We start from the raw sequence: 16,822 nt of genomic DNA on the forward strand, positions 1-16,822 counted from the left end.
GAGGAAAAGAGTCCCAGTGAGAGGCAGTAAGGTGGGAAGAACACAGCCTATAGTGGACTCTGAAGCTTTCTCGGGGCAGAGGAGAGACAGGGCAGATGTAAGAACAAGATGGGCATGAGGAAGGGAAATGAGCTAGAGAGAAGGGTGGTCATTGTGCACCCAGACAGCAGAACAGAGGCTAGACCTGGAGGCGAGGCTGTGCACTGGGTCTCCTCAATCACCCAGGGGAGAGACCATCTGCCTCAGCCTTTTGAGGGCCTGTCCAGCACTGGCTCTGGGCCTTAGAGTGAAGGGCAGCCCTTCTCTGGCTCCTGGATGTCTATCTCCTCCCACCACCCCACTGCCACGCTGCCCGATGCCGAGGGGCCGATGCCCGAGGGGCGACCATGATGGCTATTTGAACTGCGCTGTGAGATGGGGCCCGTGAAGGAGCTGCATAGAGGCAGGCTTTAGGTGGCCAATACCGGTGGTGGTCCAGCTGGGGGACGAGCGGTCCGGGGGTCGATAGATGAAGCGCCGCAGCGAGCTGACGGCGTGGGAGCCCACCAGCGTGTACCGTCCAAAGGCCCGGCAGTCTACCACTCGGATGTTCAAGGGCGGGTGCAGTAGCTCGTTCTCCGGGAGGTCCTGCAAGACAGGGCTGACGAGCTACGGTCTGTGCCTCGGGGAAAGGGGCCGAGGAGGCTGACTTCAGCCAACCACACTGGTCAGACCTAGCCGGCCTGGCTCTGCCGGCTCTCCTACTCACCACTTCAAACCACTTGACTAGGGTGTTGAAGTTGGGGTTCTTCTTATAATTGTGGATCAGGGATGACTGTACCCCCTTTCCCGCACACTCGATGTCCACCCGTGGTCGGTCCACCTGGGCCAGGTTCACCCTCTTCAGGTCCCTCAGGCCCCAGAACAGCACCTGGGAGCAGGGGGGAGGGTGCTCTGTGAAGGGAACCAGGGGTGGCTGGGAAGGGTCAGCGTAGAGAGTAACGGGATAGAAGTGGGAGCTAGAATTTGGTGGGCGGGGACGCCGTGGACAGTGCCAGGAGACTGCATGGGGTCAATGTCCTCAGAGGATGGAGGTAGGGTCTTTGGGGTCGCTATGGAAGGCAGAGGGCTGAGAATGGCTCCGGGCCACAGTGGTGTGTCTCTGTTAGAACAGGCACTAGCCTGGGCTGGGGCCTGGGCCAGAGCTGCTGGCTCTAGGGAGTGTTCTTGGACAAGTCACCTCCACTCTTGGGTCCCAGGAATCTTTTTCAGAAACTGGGAAGCGTTGCTAGGGGGCTAGAAGTTTGATGGCTCACGTGGAATGCTCACTCATGGTGCTTCATGGAGCAAGAGTGAACAGGAGGGTGACGTGGGCAAAGGTCACAGGCAGGGCAGGGAGCTGCACACAGCCCTCACTCACCTCCACTCGATACTTGCTGAGCACTGGCCGGATTCCCACAGGCACGGGCATGATGGGCCCTCTGTCCATGTCTACGGGGCCATTGATGGGCGGTAGGTCAGCTTTCCCTGATGGCCCAATCTGAGGAATGAGGTCATATGTCGCAGTGGCGAGCCCAGGGAGAGGAGATCAGAAGGGACAGGCAAGCCAGAGAGCCCAGGCCCCTGAGATCTTACTCCCAGCCCAGGCTCCCAGGCCCACCCTTTGACCGCCACCCACCTGCAGTAGCTCGAAGGCTGCCAGGAGGTCCCCGGCTGTGGCGTTGCCTCTGTAGATCTGGTAGTACTCCAGCTGGGGCGGGAAGCGAGGTGAGCAGTAGGCCTCATCTGCCATCTTCACCAGGGGCTTGGCGAAGGTCCGGCCCATGAAGTCAGCTTTGCCCTGAGAACAGAACTCGACGGTTCCCTTGGGCACCCCGACAGTTGAGCTGGCTTGTGGGCAGAGTCGGCCCCTCTTGGAAAGGGTATTATCCTGATCGCTGCTTCCTATTCCAGAACTTCAGTGGGAAGCAGACTGCTACAGATTGTGCTGAGTATAGGTAGGGATCGGAACCCTGTGACAACAGGGCTTCCCTGGTACATCTTTGGAAGACCTCGGCCTCAGCCTGTTTATCCAGCAGGTGGGAAACACCACGCTCTTCCCCTGGTCCCTGAGAGGCTCATGGTACTGGGAAAGGACAGAGGTGTGGTAGATGGGCAGGAGGCACCGGGAAAGCTTGGTTAGCAGCCGAGTTTCCCAACAACCCCAGCTAAGGCAGCCAAAACAGAGCTTCTGGTCGGGGTGGGGGTCTGCCAGGGGAGGGTCTGCCAGATGTCACTGGTGCCAGTGCCCGAGCATACCATGGTGTCCTGGTCGTAGATTTCAATGACAATGATGGGGGGATCGTCTCGTAACTCGTGAGCTTCGCCGTACAGCTCCAGGTTGTCAAACACCAGCATTTGGTCCCAAGTGGGACACAAGGTCTCATTCAGAACCTGCATCATGGGGTGAGGGATGGGGGACAAGTGGCAGACACCATTCCTGGGCCAGGGGTGCAGGGAACCCTGCAGGCAGGAATATTTGACTCCCCTGCTTTTCCAGAAATCTGAAAAATCAATGCCCCCGTGACGTCTGTTCCCAGTGCCTGCTGAAGCCTTCCTTGCCCTGTGGGTGCAGCCCCGGTCCAAGCCTGTGGCCTTTCCCAGCCTAGCCAGTTACCCCAAGGGCTTTCCTCTGAAGGAACTAGCAGAGCAGTCGTGCTGGCCTCCCAGCGCTCAAAAAGCCAGAGCCCGCACCCCCTCAGGTCCTTACCTCCGTGCACTGGCTCTGGTTGATGAAGAAGACGCGAGCGAAGGGGTCGGAGAGCCCGGTGCTGTCAGCGGCAAACAGGCTTCGGGCCTGATACATGTGGGCTCGGAGCTGGAAGGCTTGCTTCTCTGTTGGGGAAGGGAGGGATGAGTGATCCCCATGGCCCTCTGGGGGAGTACAGGCTGGGAGAGCAATCCACCCAGGGCGAGGAGCCCTCACTCACTGGTGTAGACCAGGCTGATGGGCGGAAAGGAGTGCAGGCCCAGGCCTTGGGCTGCCTTGACTTCCTCAAAGCCGCAGGGCAAGCCACACAGGAAGTCCTTTCGCTGCTTGCTGAGGCCCAGCCACAGGTAGAGCTCCAGCTTGGCCTGTACTGTCCAGCCTGCAGAGCCGAAGCCCTTCTTCCCTGGCAGCTAGGGGCACGCTCAGGGTCACCGAGAGCCTGACAACTTCCAGGACCCACAGGCTAAGGGGAGGCCCGATCTTAAGCAGAATCAGGCAGGGTTGTGCCCATCACTGGACAGGGCGAAAGACTAAGAGGGACGGGTGGGTGGGGCTAGGTGGGCTCCAGACCTCTGAACCCCTGCTGGTTAAGGGCTCCACCTCCTCCTCTCTGCAGGAACCCTGCCCACCCCAGCGCAGTCTCAGCCCCTGTGGCACCTTGAGGAAGAGGGTCTTGACCTTGCCACAGTCCTTGCCTAGCTCCTCCTCCACGATGGAGAAGAGGAGGTCTTTGGAGGGCACTCGGGCATAGGCGATGCGCTTGTTGTTGCTCATCATCCAAATGAACACATCTGGAATGCTGTGCTGGGGCTGCGGCAGAGGGCACAGGGCACAAGCCGGGGGACCCAGCCTCACTATAATGGCGCCCTGAGCCCGCTGCACCCTGCTCCTGGCAGCTGAGCCTGGGCGCAGAAGGGAAGGACCCTCATTCTCGGGTTTCCCCTTTGCTCCCACTGAGCTTGCTCAACCTTGTCCATAGAGGCTATCTAAGCAGTAGAGGCCGCCCAGGGGATCCCGCCAGCCCCTTTCTCGGCTGCCCCTGCCCTCTTCGCAGGCCACACACCTCATCTGCCAGGAAGCGTAGCTTCTGCAGGAAGTTCTGGCATAACCTCAGCTTGTCCCGCACAGTGTGTCTCTTCACTTGAGCCCTCAGGCTCTTGGCCTGTTGGCCCATGCTCTCCTGTTGGAAAGAGCGCATGAGGAATACTCAGCTTTGGGTGACAGCTTGAACACGGTCTCAGGAATGAGTATCCCCTGTTCATTGGCTTCCTTGATCCCAGGGTCCAGCTGTGGCCTCACCAGCTCCCTCATGCAGGACTTGAGGCGCTCCCGATCCAGCCTGGTGCGGGATGAGTGGCCCTGGTCCTTGTCCGAGAGGGAGAGGAAGCGGCTGCAGAGGGCGAGGGGTAGGGGAAACCCAGAGCTTAGGCCTGGCCTGGCTGGTGTCCCCTGTCCCTCCTTGCCCTCCCTGTCCGTCTGTCCATCTTCTCACTGGCAGCCACAGCTGAGTTCCTCTAGAACACCCCGCAGGCGGCGCTCTGGGTAGGACTTCTCCGTTTTGATCATCTCCTGAACATCATTCAGACCTTCCTCCTGTGAGCCAGGGTTGCAAATGCACTCTGGGCCTCGGCTCCCCGGACCTCCACCCCAGAGGTCCTTCCCATTCCCCCCCAGAAAGAGAAACCTAGCAATGCAGACCATTTTATGTATAGAATGGAGCCACCAGTTCCCCAGGGCCTGTTGTAGAAACTGAGAACTCGTGGATAGTCACGGTTTCTCAGCTTCGTCAGGAAGCAGCCTTTTGAGCTGTGACCTTGGTGGGTCCTGCAGAGACTCTACCCCAGAGCCCGGGACCTGTTGGTGTACCCCCTCTCTCTATTTCAAGACACGTGACCAGATAGAGAGCCCACGTATGGTAAGTGAGGCCCTCGCATGGTCCCCCTCCCCCAGAGCCCACCGCCCCCGCTTGGCTCTGACCAGCTTGTCAGCAATGTGGTCCATGATGTTTGCGTTGTAGAGGCGGCGGCGCTGGTCAGGCCACCAGCTCTTGATATAGATGCAGGGCTTGCGCTCCAGGTAGGGCAGGTGGAAATAGTTCCTGGGGTGGGATGCAGGGGGAGGTTGAGGGATGCTGAGGTCGAGGGCCCCGGGAGGCGAGGGCCAAGGCCGCTGAAGGCTGGGGCAAGTCTCGGGGCCCACCTGTCTGTTATCTGGGGCCGCGTAGGTGGGGTGGAGGATACTGAAGCCAGGTCTGGGCCTTCATCACCCTCATCATCACTGGAGTTCTGAATCAGGTCTACTTCTTCTTCATCCCCAGGCTCCTTCCGGGACCGAGGCCGCTGGGGCCGTGACACGCCGTCAACTTCATTGCCGTAGTTTCCTGGGCAAAGAGTGGCTTGCAAGAAACCCACGCTCCTCTCCTCACTCACCCTACCCTCCACGTAAATCTCTTGGAGAGGTTAAGACAGAGAACAGGGCTCAGATAACTGCATCCAGGGAAAGGTTCCACGTCTCCAGAAGGGAGAGCTCAGATGATGGCCGTGCCCAACCAGGAAGACAGCCTGGATTTCTCCTCTCTCTTCTCCACCGCTGAGTGCTGTGTGCGTGGGGTGCCCCTCCTTTCCTCTAATGTCCTAGTCCCAGTACGCCCCATCGGTGGAGAAACGCGCGACCTCTTTTACGGTCTAGTACACTCCCAAGAACCAGAGGTGCTTTGTTGGCATTTGAGGACAGTCAGGGAAAATACAGCAATGCTGCCCACTCTCTGTAGTCTGGAGCCAGGGCCAGCAGTGACAAACCGGAAGCCTGAAACCCTCCCCCATAATCCCAGCACTCACCTATGGTCACCTCAAAGGTAATTGGCTTGTCCCCATTTTTTCGGTCAATCATTGAGGCTTCTAGGAAGGCCCCGAATAGAAAAAATTCTTCCATTCTTCCCGTGCAGCCCTGTGGGGGAGGCAGTTAAAACCAGCACTGAGTTTCAGTGGGGCAACTGGCCTGGGTCAGGTTGCTAATGCTGTAGATAGGCTTTTGGCTGACAGCTGGGGTTGTCCCATCCAGCGTTGGGGCCAGGAAGTCCGGACTCAAGCCCTCGTTGTCCTTGGGAGAATGGCTGGCTCTGTAGACACAAGGCTAGCCATGGCTGAGAAAGAGGTGGTGGTGGAAAGAGGTGGAAAGAGTCAGAGGTGGTGTATCACTGGTTGCTGGTGGTTACTGGGATCTCTGGGTAGAGCATAGGTCGGCAGGAGAGGAGGACTGAGGTCTTGCAAAAGGGTCAGGTGAGGGCCTCTGACCAGACAAGGCAGCAATGGGGACAAACTGGAACTCAGGATCGAGTGAGGGATGGACACAGCACAGCCCCGCCCTCACCTCCGAGACAGGTGTGGCCTGCTCCACCTGCACTTCTGTGGAGCTGGTGAGTTCTGGGTTGGAGGTGTCCAGGATCTCCACAGCCAGTCCCAGCATGAGGCGGGCACGGAAGGACACGCCCTCGCCCAGGCCCTCATTCAGGTCCTGGTGTTCGTCCAGCAGCGTGTAGTTTCGTGTGGAGCCATACATGTTCACCCAGGCAGGGCCAAGCGTCGGTAGGAAGCCTGCGGTGGCGAGGAGAGGCAGGAAGACTGTCATGTCCAAGGCTCACCCAGGATGCGTGGATCTTTGTGGACTTCCGGGAGCTGAGCTCAGGGCTGTTTGTCTGCTGGGCGCCAGGCAGGTGCATGCCTACAGAGTGTGCCTTCTGGTGTCTCCTTATTCTCTGCCTTGCTGAGGGGAGGAGGAGGGACAGCCGGGCACCCATTCCCCACTGCTGTAGGCACCACTGTGGACAGCTGCTAGCTCTTCTCGCCCCCCTCATGGATCCCACACACTTTGTTTTGTTGTGTAGGATGTACATCTACCAGGCCTCTCCTGCTGAGGGGACCTTCCCTCCTCTCTGTTCTCTTGCTTATTTACAGATCATCAGCTCCTGGCTGTGACCATGGTGGGTTGAACAGGACCTGGGACTGGAGAGGAGCCTTGGTCTCCGTCCCTGACACAAGCCTCTTCTCTCAAGCTTAGGATTTGTTGGGCCTCAGTCAACAAATCTTGCCTTACGTGACTCTAATTCTTCTTTACAGAATTTTCTTTTAAACAGTTATTTTTGCCAGGATCTGGATGTGGGCACACACCTTTAATACTAGCAGGCAGATCCCTGTGGGTTCAAGGCCAGCCTGGTCTACATGGTAAGACAAATGAACAAACAAACAAAACCATTATGTGTGTGTGTGTGTGTGTGTGTGTGTATGTATGATGTATGTGTATTAATGCATTGTGTGCATATGGAGAGCAATCTCAAACGTCACTCCTCAAGCATTGTTATTCGGGTTTTTGTTTTGTTTTGTTTTGTTTGTTTTGAGACAGGGTTTCTCAATGGCCTGGAACTTGGCAAGTTCCCAGCTAGTCTGGCTGGGATTCAGGGAGCTCCAGAGACACACACCTGTTTCTGCCTCCCTAGTGCTGGGATTACGAGAGCATGCCATCCCTCCCTCCTTTTTTTTCCTTTCATCTTTTTCAAACTTGGTTCTGGTAATTAAACGCAGATCCTCATCTCCCCAGCTCTTGTATTTAATTTTTTGTTTGTTTTGTAAACATAAAGTTAGAAAATTGAGAAACAATTCACACAGGAATCTGGCATCTAAAGTGCACGTGTGGGTGGCTGTAGCATGTTCAGTGTGTTGCACGCCCACTGTCACAAACCCTCCGTGCATCTACCCACCCCAAAGAAGCCGCCGCTCAGCAGGGGCTTCCATCCACCCTCTCTCTGTCCCTGGAGGCACAAGCCTATCTTCCATGTCCGGATTCACCTCTTCTGGGTATCTCCTATATGCGTAACTGTACTGCGGGTTTTTGTTCTTTATGCCTGCTGGTCTGTCATTTGGTATCGCAGCTGCCTCCTTAATCCGCTGGGAGTAGCAGGAGGTACACGAGTCCGTCCTATCTCACTGTGTCCTTGTGCTTCCCCACAGGCCCACAGACGGGTGTTGCCGCTCACGCCAGTTGTTAGTGAAGACTCGGAGATTACATACATAGAGCATGCGCACTGTAATGTATGATGGCTCTTGTTTTCATTTGGCCAATGGGAACACAGGTGCAAAGGCCAAATGCAGTCGGCTCCAAGCCACCCTGAGTTACTATGTCCTTTTGAGGAAAGGGCTACAAATAAGACCCTTAAGAGCCCTGTCTGGTTGAGGCCTGGAGGTGCTGTAGAGAAGGGGCCTCACTGACTCTTCCCTTCCCACCCCCTTCCCGCCCCGATACATCCATGCTGAGCTGCTGACCTTTGTCTCCGTCGTTGGAAATCTTGCGCAGGTCAATGAAGTGGGTGCCGATGGCCACGTCATTGACCTTGTCGGAGTCTCGGATCTGCACCTTCATGCGTTTGCAGAGTGGGGGGAACAGGTCTGTAAAGACCACCTGCTCGTTCCACAGTGGCTCATAGCTGCTCTTCTGCACTGACGTTTTGCCCTGGTGAGATGAAGTCAGGGCTAGTGTGAGTGTGTGTGTGTGTGTGTGTGTGTGTGTGTGTGTGTGTGTGTGTGTTCCCGGCTGGCGGTTCCAGATTTTTCCTGGTCTGCCCCTTCCTCCCATCCCTCACTTGTACTTTAAGCCCACCATCCCATCCTTCAGCACCTCCGTCCCCGGTACCTTCTGTCCGGCGAAGAACACTTGTACATAGGGGTCGACGAGGTCCTTGTTTTCACCAATGAAAGCCTTCTTCACGTTGGCCATGAGGCTTGTGTTCATCCGGGGCAGTCCCTCCGCTCGGTAAATTTTCACATAGAACCGGGCCCACTGACGTTCGGGGGGCACGCCCTCGGGGAGCAGCAAGTTCCTGTGAGCACAGGCAGCGTATCATGGACCAGGCTTAGAGAATCCTCTTGGCCCCTTAGGACATTAGCCTGAGAGCTAAGCAAGGAGTGTGACGGGAAGAGAGGCAGAGTGGATGAGGGTCAGGAGATGTGACAAAGCAGTGCATGCTTGCACATATGTTCTCTCTCTCTCTCTCTCTCACACACACACACACACACACCATCTTAGCAGTTGCACCACCCACCCCGGGCTTGTCATAATTTGTGGAGGACCATTTGAGAGGACCCAGCCTTTGATTAAAGATCCGAGTTCGTGGTACCTATCCCCTTTTAAGATTTCAGGGAAGGCTTCCCATGTCACTGAGCTTCAGTTTCTTCCTCATTAAGGTGGCGATAATCTTAACAGCCACTTCTCAGGAAGGCAACACACGGGCCTCAATGTGTGGGGCGCTTAGTAAACTGTGGTGCAGGAGGCTAGGTGTGGCATCAACTTTCACAGCTTCGTGACACCTTTCTCCCGAAACGTCACCAGGAGCCGGCCCCTCCCAGCCTAGGGCAGCCCAGGCTCATTGGATCCCAGCACATTTTTTTTTTTTTTTTTTTTGAGTCCAGACAGCGTCCTGCAGTGCCTAAGCCTGGCACACTGAGTGAGACACTTCTCTGCTGGCCCGGGTGCATGCCACTGGAACCCTTGGGCCCTGGCCGCGGTGGGACTCGTAGCCGCAGACATCTCTTCTCCCGCCAGCTTTCTCGGTTGGCGGTCTGGATGTCGGGGCACTGTCCTGGGAAGCCACACTGCCCCGGGCCCCGGAGGAGAGGCTGGAGGGTGGAACATGGAAGGAAGGGGATGATGGCGAGAACTTTGGGCTCAGGTGGCTCCAGAACCTTCCTGAGGGGGAAGGTGAGGCAGTATGCAGGTCTCTGGGGGAGATTGGGGCCTCACCCTTCGATGTCATCCTCCTCTGTCTCGTTGGCCTTGTGGGGTGTCTTGATGTTGTCTCCCTTGCCCACCACAGCGACATCACACTTCACGTAGCCCTTCAGCCCGGCGGAGATGTCGTCGGGGTCTGACAGGATGGCCCATTTGTGGTGGAACTGGTGCTCTGTGGTGGGAGGGGGAGGAGAAGGGACGCTGCAGCTGCCATCCCCATCCCAGGCCAGGACACAGGACATCCAGGCTGAGTGCCTGCTAGGCTTTGCAAGCTCAAGGCCGCAGGCCCAGGAGGCTTGGGGCCACAGCTCTACTTGCGCCTACCCAGCGAAGACAGAGGGCCAGGCAAGACCCTGCCTAGGAGCACTTGAATTGCTTCCAAGTCCATGTCTCAGCCTGCAGTCTCTCCTATGGTCCCTGCTATGGCTGGCCCCACATAGCCGCCCATAGGGCCCACTGAAATAGAGGCTCCCTGTTATGTTGTGTAGGCAATTCAACTGGCCTTCCCTTAGGGACCCTTAGGGTCCTGACAACATCCTACATCAGTACCTGTGTCCTATGACATCATCTGGGCCAGGCACAGTGACTGGTCTTCCACACTCTCTCTCTCTCTTACTCTTGTTCTCTTGCTCCTCTCTTGCTCTCTCCCCACTCTTTGTCAGGCTGCCCCTCCTCCACCATCTCTCTCTCTCTCTTTATCTATCTATCTCCATCCAAAAAACTCTTTCATATCATATCTTGTAAATGCCTGGCATCATTTTAAAAATAGTAACACTCCCCTTACCACTTCCATTTTTCAGCCCTTCTGAGTTCTCTTGTGACTTGAGGTGAAGCCCCGAGGTTTGGCAAGGTAGTCTTGCCACTGTCTTCCCTGCTTGGGCAGAGCCAGACCCTAGGCCACTGTGTTTGCTGTCTTTACCTTCCTCCTCCTCCTCGTTTAGCTAGGGAACTACTCACTTTGTCCAGGGTCTCCTCTTCCACGCAGCTCCCCCTGAGCACTTCAGAGGGATGGGTTCTGACCTCTTGGTGCTCCCAGAGACCCTCCTCCTACCTCATTGTCATCATTTCTGCACTGCCTGTCTCCATGCTTAGACTAAAACAGACTTACGGTGCCTTTCCAGCATCCCCAGGACACAGGGCAATGTGGAGAGAGTTACACGTGTCAGCGAAGAAGGCATTTTAGGAAGCTCTGCCCCACTGCACTGATTTTAAAGCTAGTGAGAATGTAGGCATGTGTGTGTGTGTGTGTGTGTGTGTGTGTGTGTTAGAGAGACCTTCTTAATAATTTCCTGAAGGTATCCAGAGTGCTCAAAACCCCTATCCTGCTTCCCTCCCTTTTCCCTTGTGTCTTCCAAGGTTCTGACCCCAGTGGCATCCTTGAGGTAAAGTTGGGGCAGGGAGCAGAATCTGGCCTGTGTGTGTGAGTCAACTGGCCCAGCTGTCAAGACAGTTAAGGCCACAGCAGTGTCAAATAAGATTCCAGGGTGATGAGAGGCCGGGAAACCTTAGTGCTTGGAGTCACCAGAGCCCTTCTGCTGAGGTGGTGGCCTCAGGAGGAGGGTGCCATATAGCCCTAGAACCTTATGGTTCTGAGCACAGCTAGGAAGGGTAACGTGATGGCTGGGGAGATGAATGGGGGCTGAGTGTGGCTGCCTGCTGGCCTTGGGGATGTGCGGGTAGAGTGGTGGATAAATGGATAGCAGGGTCTGTTATGCTGTGGACAGGATGCTTGGGTGGGTAGGTAGCTTAACAGGCATGTTCATGGTTGGGTGTAACTGAGGGGATTTAGCAAAGAAAGAACAAGATTTGGGCAACACAAAATTTACCTTTAAACATGAGAGTGATTGGAAGACAAGCCTGAAAACATGGGTGAAGATTACAGGTGACAAAAAAAAAAAATACAGGTGACAGATTTGGGTCTGTCATACATGAAAAAGCATTGTCTGAAATATGGGTGGTGAGTATCCCACTTCCGGTTAGAGAGCACGGATGCAGCTGAGGGGTGCTCTTGTAGGATACACACTGGGTGTGTGGACTCTGAGGCCTCTAGTCTGAGTGCTGTGGTCTCCATCTGGCGGGCTTGGGGGAGCTGGGGAGCTGGGGGAGCTGGAGAAGCCCCCCAGCTTCCCCTGCCCGGCTCTGACACCCCTGCCTGAGTGCTCAGGGCTGGCTGTGAAAAGGCTAGCCACTCTGGCCTCCGAGACTACAACCCATCCCCAGTAGAGGGCAGCAATGAACAATCTCCTGCTCTTGAGATCAAGCCAAACTTGGAGAGATGTTGAAAGTACAGGCCATGCCTCTGTGAGGGGACCAGGCTGGCTCAGAGGGGCAGACTGGCAGAGAGGGGCAGAGAGGCAGACTCAATAGGGGCAGTAAGTCTGGAAGCGGTTACCCTGGGGGAGAGACAGGACTTGGGGCCCACGAAGGCCTGAGCTCGAGTTATATCTGCCATTCACTCCCACTGTAGTTTTGGACCAGCAGTTTAAACGTGGAGAGTCTCGGTTTCCTCACTGTCAGATGGGAACAATGGTGCTTGCATGGACTGGGAAATGAGACCTGCTGGAATATGTCTGGTCCAGGGTCTGGCTCTGCCACTTCCTTTCACAATAGCAGCATTTTCTCTATAGACCAGGCTGGCCTCGAACTGGGAGATCTGCCTGCCTCTGCCTCTGGAGTGCTGGGATTTAAGGGGTGAGCTACCACTGCCCCCAGCAGCATTTTCCCAACCAGAACTCAATCACCGGGTTGCATACTAAGCTCTCCGCTGGCTTTCTGCTCCCCTCGCCCCCCTTATCTTAGCTGAGGATCTGCTGAGGTTCAGCCTAGACAGAAGGCCATCTCCAGAGAGAGGCCGGCGGCGGCGCACAAACCTATGCCGTACAGCTGAGCATGTTTTCTGGGAAGCCACACAGCAGGAGTCCAGCTCAGCTCTTCCCTGGAGGCTTCCCCTGTGTGGGGCAGTAGAAGGGCCTAGGTACCAGGAGAACAGGCTCTCCTTCTTACTTTGGGTGAGTCCCCTTACCACCTCCGGCCTGTCCATCTTTCTTTTCTTTTCATGAATCGTGGTTAGAGAACTTGCCAAATAGCGAAGAATGACCTTGAACTTCTGATTCTCCAGCCTCTACCTCCCAAGTGCTAGAATTACCGTCGAGCGCCAGCACACCTGGTTTACATGGTGCTGAGATTTACCTCACTCTGTCAGGTGGGCCGGGCAAGTATTCCGCTAACCGAGATACATGACCAGCCCACCTGTCTGTCTCAACAGGGACCCGCCTGGAGGTCTGAAGGCCTCACACATCTGGAATGCTCTTCATCTGTGAGTTCCCGTACATACATAGCCTTAGACTCACATTTCTCCACTGTTACAGCGGGCACTAGCTGAGTGTCATTAGGCCACGAGAAAGTGTATCTACTTGTTAGTGGCACCCCCAAGCCCCCCCTCATTTCTCTTTCATCATTGGCTTCTCTGTAGAGTAGGAAGGATGTTGTTGTGTCTTTAACTACTTTGTGAGGGTCAAATGTGACAATGTGGAATAAAATTGTATTATTGACAGCGGTTTCACTTTGGGGACATGGGCATCCCCAAGTTGGCCATGTAGTGACAAATCCTCTAGTCCAGTGGTTCTCAACCCTCCTAATGCTGTGATCTTTTAACACAGTCCCTCATGTTGTGGTGACCCCCACAACCATAAAACTATTTTGGTTGCTACTTCGTAACTGTAATTTTGCTACTGTCATGAGTCATAATGTACTATCTGTGCTTTTCAATAGTCGTGCGGCACCTGTGGAAGGGTGGTTCGACCCCCGAAGGGATTGCAACCCACAGGTTGAGAGCTGCTGCTGCAGACTCTCACCTGTGGTAGCCATGCCAGCTCTACACAATGTTGGCCACGGGTGCCCGTGGAGTGATTAACCAGACACAGCCTCTTCAGCCACGGCTGCTCCTCAGGGGGCCCGAGTCCCTCGTTAAAAGTGTCTCAGAGCCCAGAGTCCCCCACAGTTGCTGTATCACACTTGCCATCAGCCGTCACCATGTTGAGACCGGACGCTGTGACTTCACGGGTTCTCTGAAATACCTGCTCTGGTGTCCCCCCTCCCTAGCTGACTGGCTGGGCCAAACCCTGGCACATCTGTGAGCCCCCGTTGGCTGTCAGAGGGGAGACAGGGTTTTTTAAAGGACGGTGGGGTCTTCTCTGCTCAGCAGGGGCCAGCCAGAGGCAGGGGATGGACATGTTCCCTCCCAGGCCTTCCACTGCCCTCTCACAGGACGCAGGAGAGGTGACGCTCTCGTGGGCCACACGTATTTGAGTCGCCTCTCTGTACCGTTATTCCCAGGCCACTCCCCCCATAATGGGTAAACAGCTATCATATGGCTGAACACCTGTGTGTGGAGTGCACAGCCCTTCACGGCCGCCCCCATGGCTGCAGACTGAGGGCCGGTGGGTTGTGTCTATGCCCCTTGGTGGGTGAGCCAGGAGTCAATACAGCAGGAACAACCTCATACACTGCTTCTGGAGCTGCGTGCTCCGGGCCCATCCTTCCGGGGTTACTCACCAGGCTGGGAGTACACAGTCCCCACATCCATTTTGAAGGAGCCCACCAGGGTGCCGCTTCGAAGCAGGTTCTTAGAATGGATCACCTTTTGGAGCAAGATCACCAGCAGCCAGTCAGGTTGGGCAGGGAGAAGCCTTTGGGGGCCAGAAGGTAGGGGCAGGGGCAGGAGCAGGGCCTGCTGAAGACAGTGTTGCCTGTATCTTTCTCGGGACCCATGGTTCATAGTAAAGTGGGAAGGTATTTGGCAGGGCACAGGCCTGCTTGGCTGAGGGTCAGCATCAGCCCCTCCTGCCCAACACTTTTTCCCTCCCCTCACCACTGTTAGGTTTGGGTGAGTACATTCCACAGAGAGATCCAGCTGAAGGAGCAAGAGGGAGCCAATATCCATTCTGTGTTCTCTCTGCCCACCCAGGCATCCAGGCACAGGGCTGCTGTGTTCTGAACAGCTGTGCCACCATCCTGCATAGGCCAGTGGCCCTGCCTGCTGGCTGCAGCTGCTCTCCACTCACCGAGATCTTGATGATCTTGTCAAACATGACATCAGGAGAGACGTGGAAGTCGAAGACGAAGTACTGCAAAGGGGAAGGATCCAAAGTGCTGTTGTTGGCAGCTCCTCCCTCTGAGCAGTGCCTGCCCACATCCTGCCATTTCCCCACCAGTCTCAAAGCTCACATGGGCAGTAGCGGTGAGCCACTGAATTCTGGGTATCTGAATGGATGAGGTGTAGGAACCCATCTCCTAGGTTGGGTGCTCTACTACCAGGGGATGAAACAGTCTACTTACTACCTGTGTTCAGGGTGCAGGCAGCCCACCATATTTGTAGATGACATCAAGCTACAATGTCAAAAAGCTGAATAAGTGCTGGGCATGGAAGGGCCTGGCCAAGGGGCCAGGAAACCAGTTCTGGTCCTCGTGACTTAACTCACAAGTTCTTTGGTATGTCCCCCAGAGATCTGTGAAACAGGGGTATGGACACCAACTACCACATTGCAGAATCGAGCAATATATTGGCTATGAGGTACACCATGGTGTGAAGGGCAGATAGGTGACCACCAGACCTCAGCGCCGCCTGGGAGATGAACCCCAACCCAAGAAGTGTTAAAAGGCAAAATACAGGGAGTCTTAGAGTGATGCGCCCTGGGTAAGATGACACTTCCTTAGCCACAAAAGAAAATCGCTGCCGTGTGTGAACTGTTCTCGTCTGCAGTGTGAGCCTCCATGCTCACTTACAGGCCCCATCCTTATCCTAGGTGCACTGGAACGGGGCAAGGGGTGTGGGCAATGAGCACACTGACTGCTGCTTTGATGAACTTGTAGGCAGGGCCAAGAAGGCAAGATTAACAGGGGGCTTTGGCTAGAGTAAATATCCCAAGAGCAGGTATTCCTTGCAGTAGTCAATAGTCACAATAGCCTGCTTGATTCTGTGACATGGTAGTTGAACTTCATGCCCCTATTTTACAGCTAACACAGCTGTGGGCAGATGTGCTATCTATGAAGCCAGTGGCATCTAGCTCTTACTGCTGGATCCTTTACTCCCTTTGCCAAGCCTCAGTTTACCCTTGTGCTGTGGGGATAATGGCATGTGGGCTGCCATGCTGTCCTAATCCAGGGGATCACACAGAAGCAGGGAGGCGTGGTTGTAAAATCAACACTGACAGGACTCAGTGTTGCATTTGGTCAGGGCACAGTAAATGTTAACTGTATATAGCTGGTAAGCCTCAGGGGTACTGGGGTGAGGGTCTGCAGGTCTGGAGTCTGGATCTGGGAGTGAACCGTCAGCATGAGGCTGGTGATAGAAGCTGTGGGAATGGAGGAGGTGCCTGAGAAGAGTACCAGAGCAGAAGCCTGCCCAGGACAGGGCTCTGGGAAGCAGCAGATATTCTTGATCAGTAGATAAACGATGGCAAGTTAGGGAGCTAGGGAGAAGGTTGTGGAGAGACTGTGAAGCAGGCGAGAGTCCTGAGAGCTCCTGGGGAGGAGGAGCAGTGAGATGAAGGATGTGACAGAGAGTGAGAGGGTGGGGACAGCTCCCACATCTACTGTGAGTTAACAGGAGTTAACAGGAGATCTCTGGAGATCCTGCTGGAACTGGAACATCCTTACATGATGGTTGGCAGACTCTGGGTTCCTGTCCTTGAGTGTGCATGAGATATCTGTGCCACATATCTGTGCAAGGGAGAAGAAAAGAGCCAGAAAAAAAAAAAAAAGCCAAGACAGAACTAGGGTCATTGTACTCTGCTGGATCCTTTGGGATGAAGAAATAGAAGCGTCATGGCAAAGGTGACAGGTGAACACTGATTGGGTGGAAGGAGGAGCAGTGGCCATAGGCTGGCCAGGTAGACCACATGTGCATACGGAAAAGGGGCGTCTGTGTTGGTCCGTGTGTGGCCATGTTATTAGGGAAGGACAAAAGTCAAGGGCCTCCTACTCCCAGGCAGGCTTAAAGCCATGTTGGTGAGCTGCCAGGCCAGGGGCTTAAGAGCTGGCCCTGGCCCATAGACGAAGCTGCCTAAGTAGAGGCAGAACCCAAGTGCTCTGAGCTGGCTGGAGTCACAATCCTTGTATTTTCTGAGCAGGAGTCTTTCTTGGGATTGCTTAAAGATCTGCTAGGTTGGTTGATGGTTCCTACCAGCCTCTGCTGCTCTAGTGGAGCCAAAGGAAGATTCCTACTTCCTAGAGAACTTTCCAGAAGCAATGCCTATCCATGGCTAGAGGGCTGTTTGTGGTGGTTTGAGTGAAAAAGGCCACCATAGTCTCGCAGGG

General features: G+C 55.2%; 1 protein-coding gene across 5 annotated transcripts in view; it reads right to left on the reverse strand.

Moving 5' to 3' along the window:
• The window catches only part of Otof (otoferlin), a 91,977-nt gene that overhangs the window by 13,393 nt on the left and 61,762 nt on the right, over positions 1-16,822 (reverse strand). For all 5 annotated transcript variants that reach the window (XM_055626461.1, XM_055626453.1, XM_055626471.1 and 2 more), the window contains 20 exons: positions 14,569-14,631; positions 14,060-14,144; positions 9,518-9,677; positions 8,411-8,597; positions 8,044-8,230; positions 6,098-6,321; positions 5,566-5,674; positions 4,928-5,108; positions 4,706-4,826; positions 4,221-4,321; positions 4,028-4,118; positions 3,792-3,908; positions 3,386-3,538; positions 2,949-3,138; positions 2,729-2,853; positions 2,278-2,412; positions 1,658-1,819; positions 1,400-1,519; positions 749-910; positions 465-627 (listed from right to left, as the gene is read on the reverse strand). In XM_055626461.1, the coding sequence (XP_055482436.1) occupies positions 465-627; positions 749-910; positions 1,400-1,519; positions 1,658-1,819; positions 2,278-2,412; positions 2,729-2,853; positions 2,949-3,138; positions 3,386-3,538; positions 3,792-3,908; positions 4,028-4,118; positions 4,221-4,321; positions 4,706-4,826; positions 4,928-5,108; positions 5,566-5,674; positions 6,098-6,321; positions 8,044-8,230; positions 8,411-8,597; positions 9,518-9,677; positions 14,060-14,144; positions 14,569-14,631 (2,836 nt within the window). The remainder of the gene's footprint in view (positions 1-464; positions 628-748; positions 911-1,399; positions 1,520-1,657; positions 1,820-2,277; positions 2,413-2,728; positions 2,854-2,948; positions 3,139-3,385; positions 3,539-3,791; positions 3,909-4,027; positions 4,119-4,220; positions 4,322-4,705; positions 4,827-4,927; positions 5,109-5,565; positions 5,675-6,097; positions 6,322-8,043; positions 8,231-8,410; positions 8,598-9,517; positions 9,678-14,059; positions 14,145-14,568; positions 14,632-16,822) is intronic.

This window comes from Psammomys obesus, unplaced genomic scaffold (genome assembly GCF_907164565.1).
Source record: "Psammomys obesus unplaced genomic scaffold, mPsaObe1.curated_primary_1811, whole genome shotgun sequence".
NCBI lineage: Eukaryota > Metazoa > Chordata > Mammalia > Rodentia > Muridae > Psammomys > Psammomys obesus.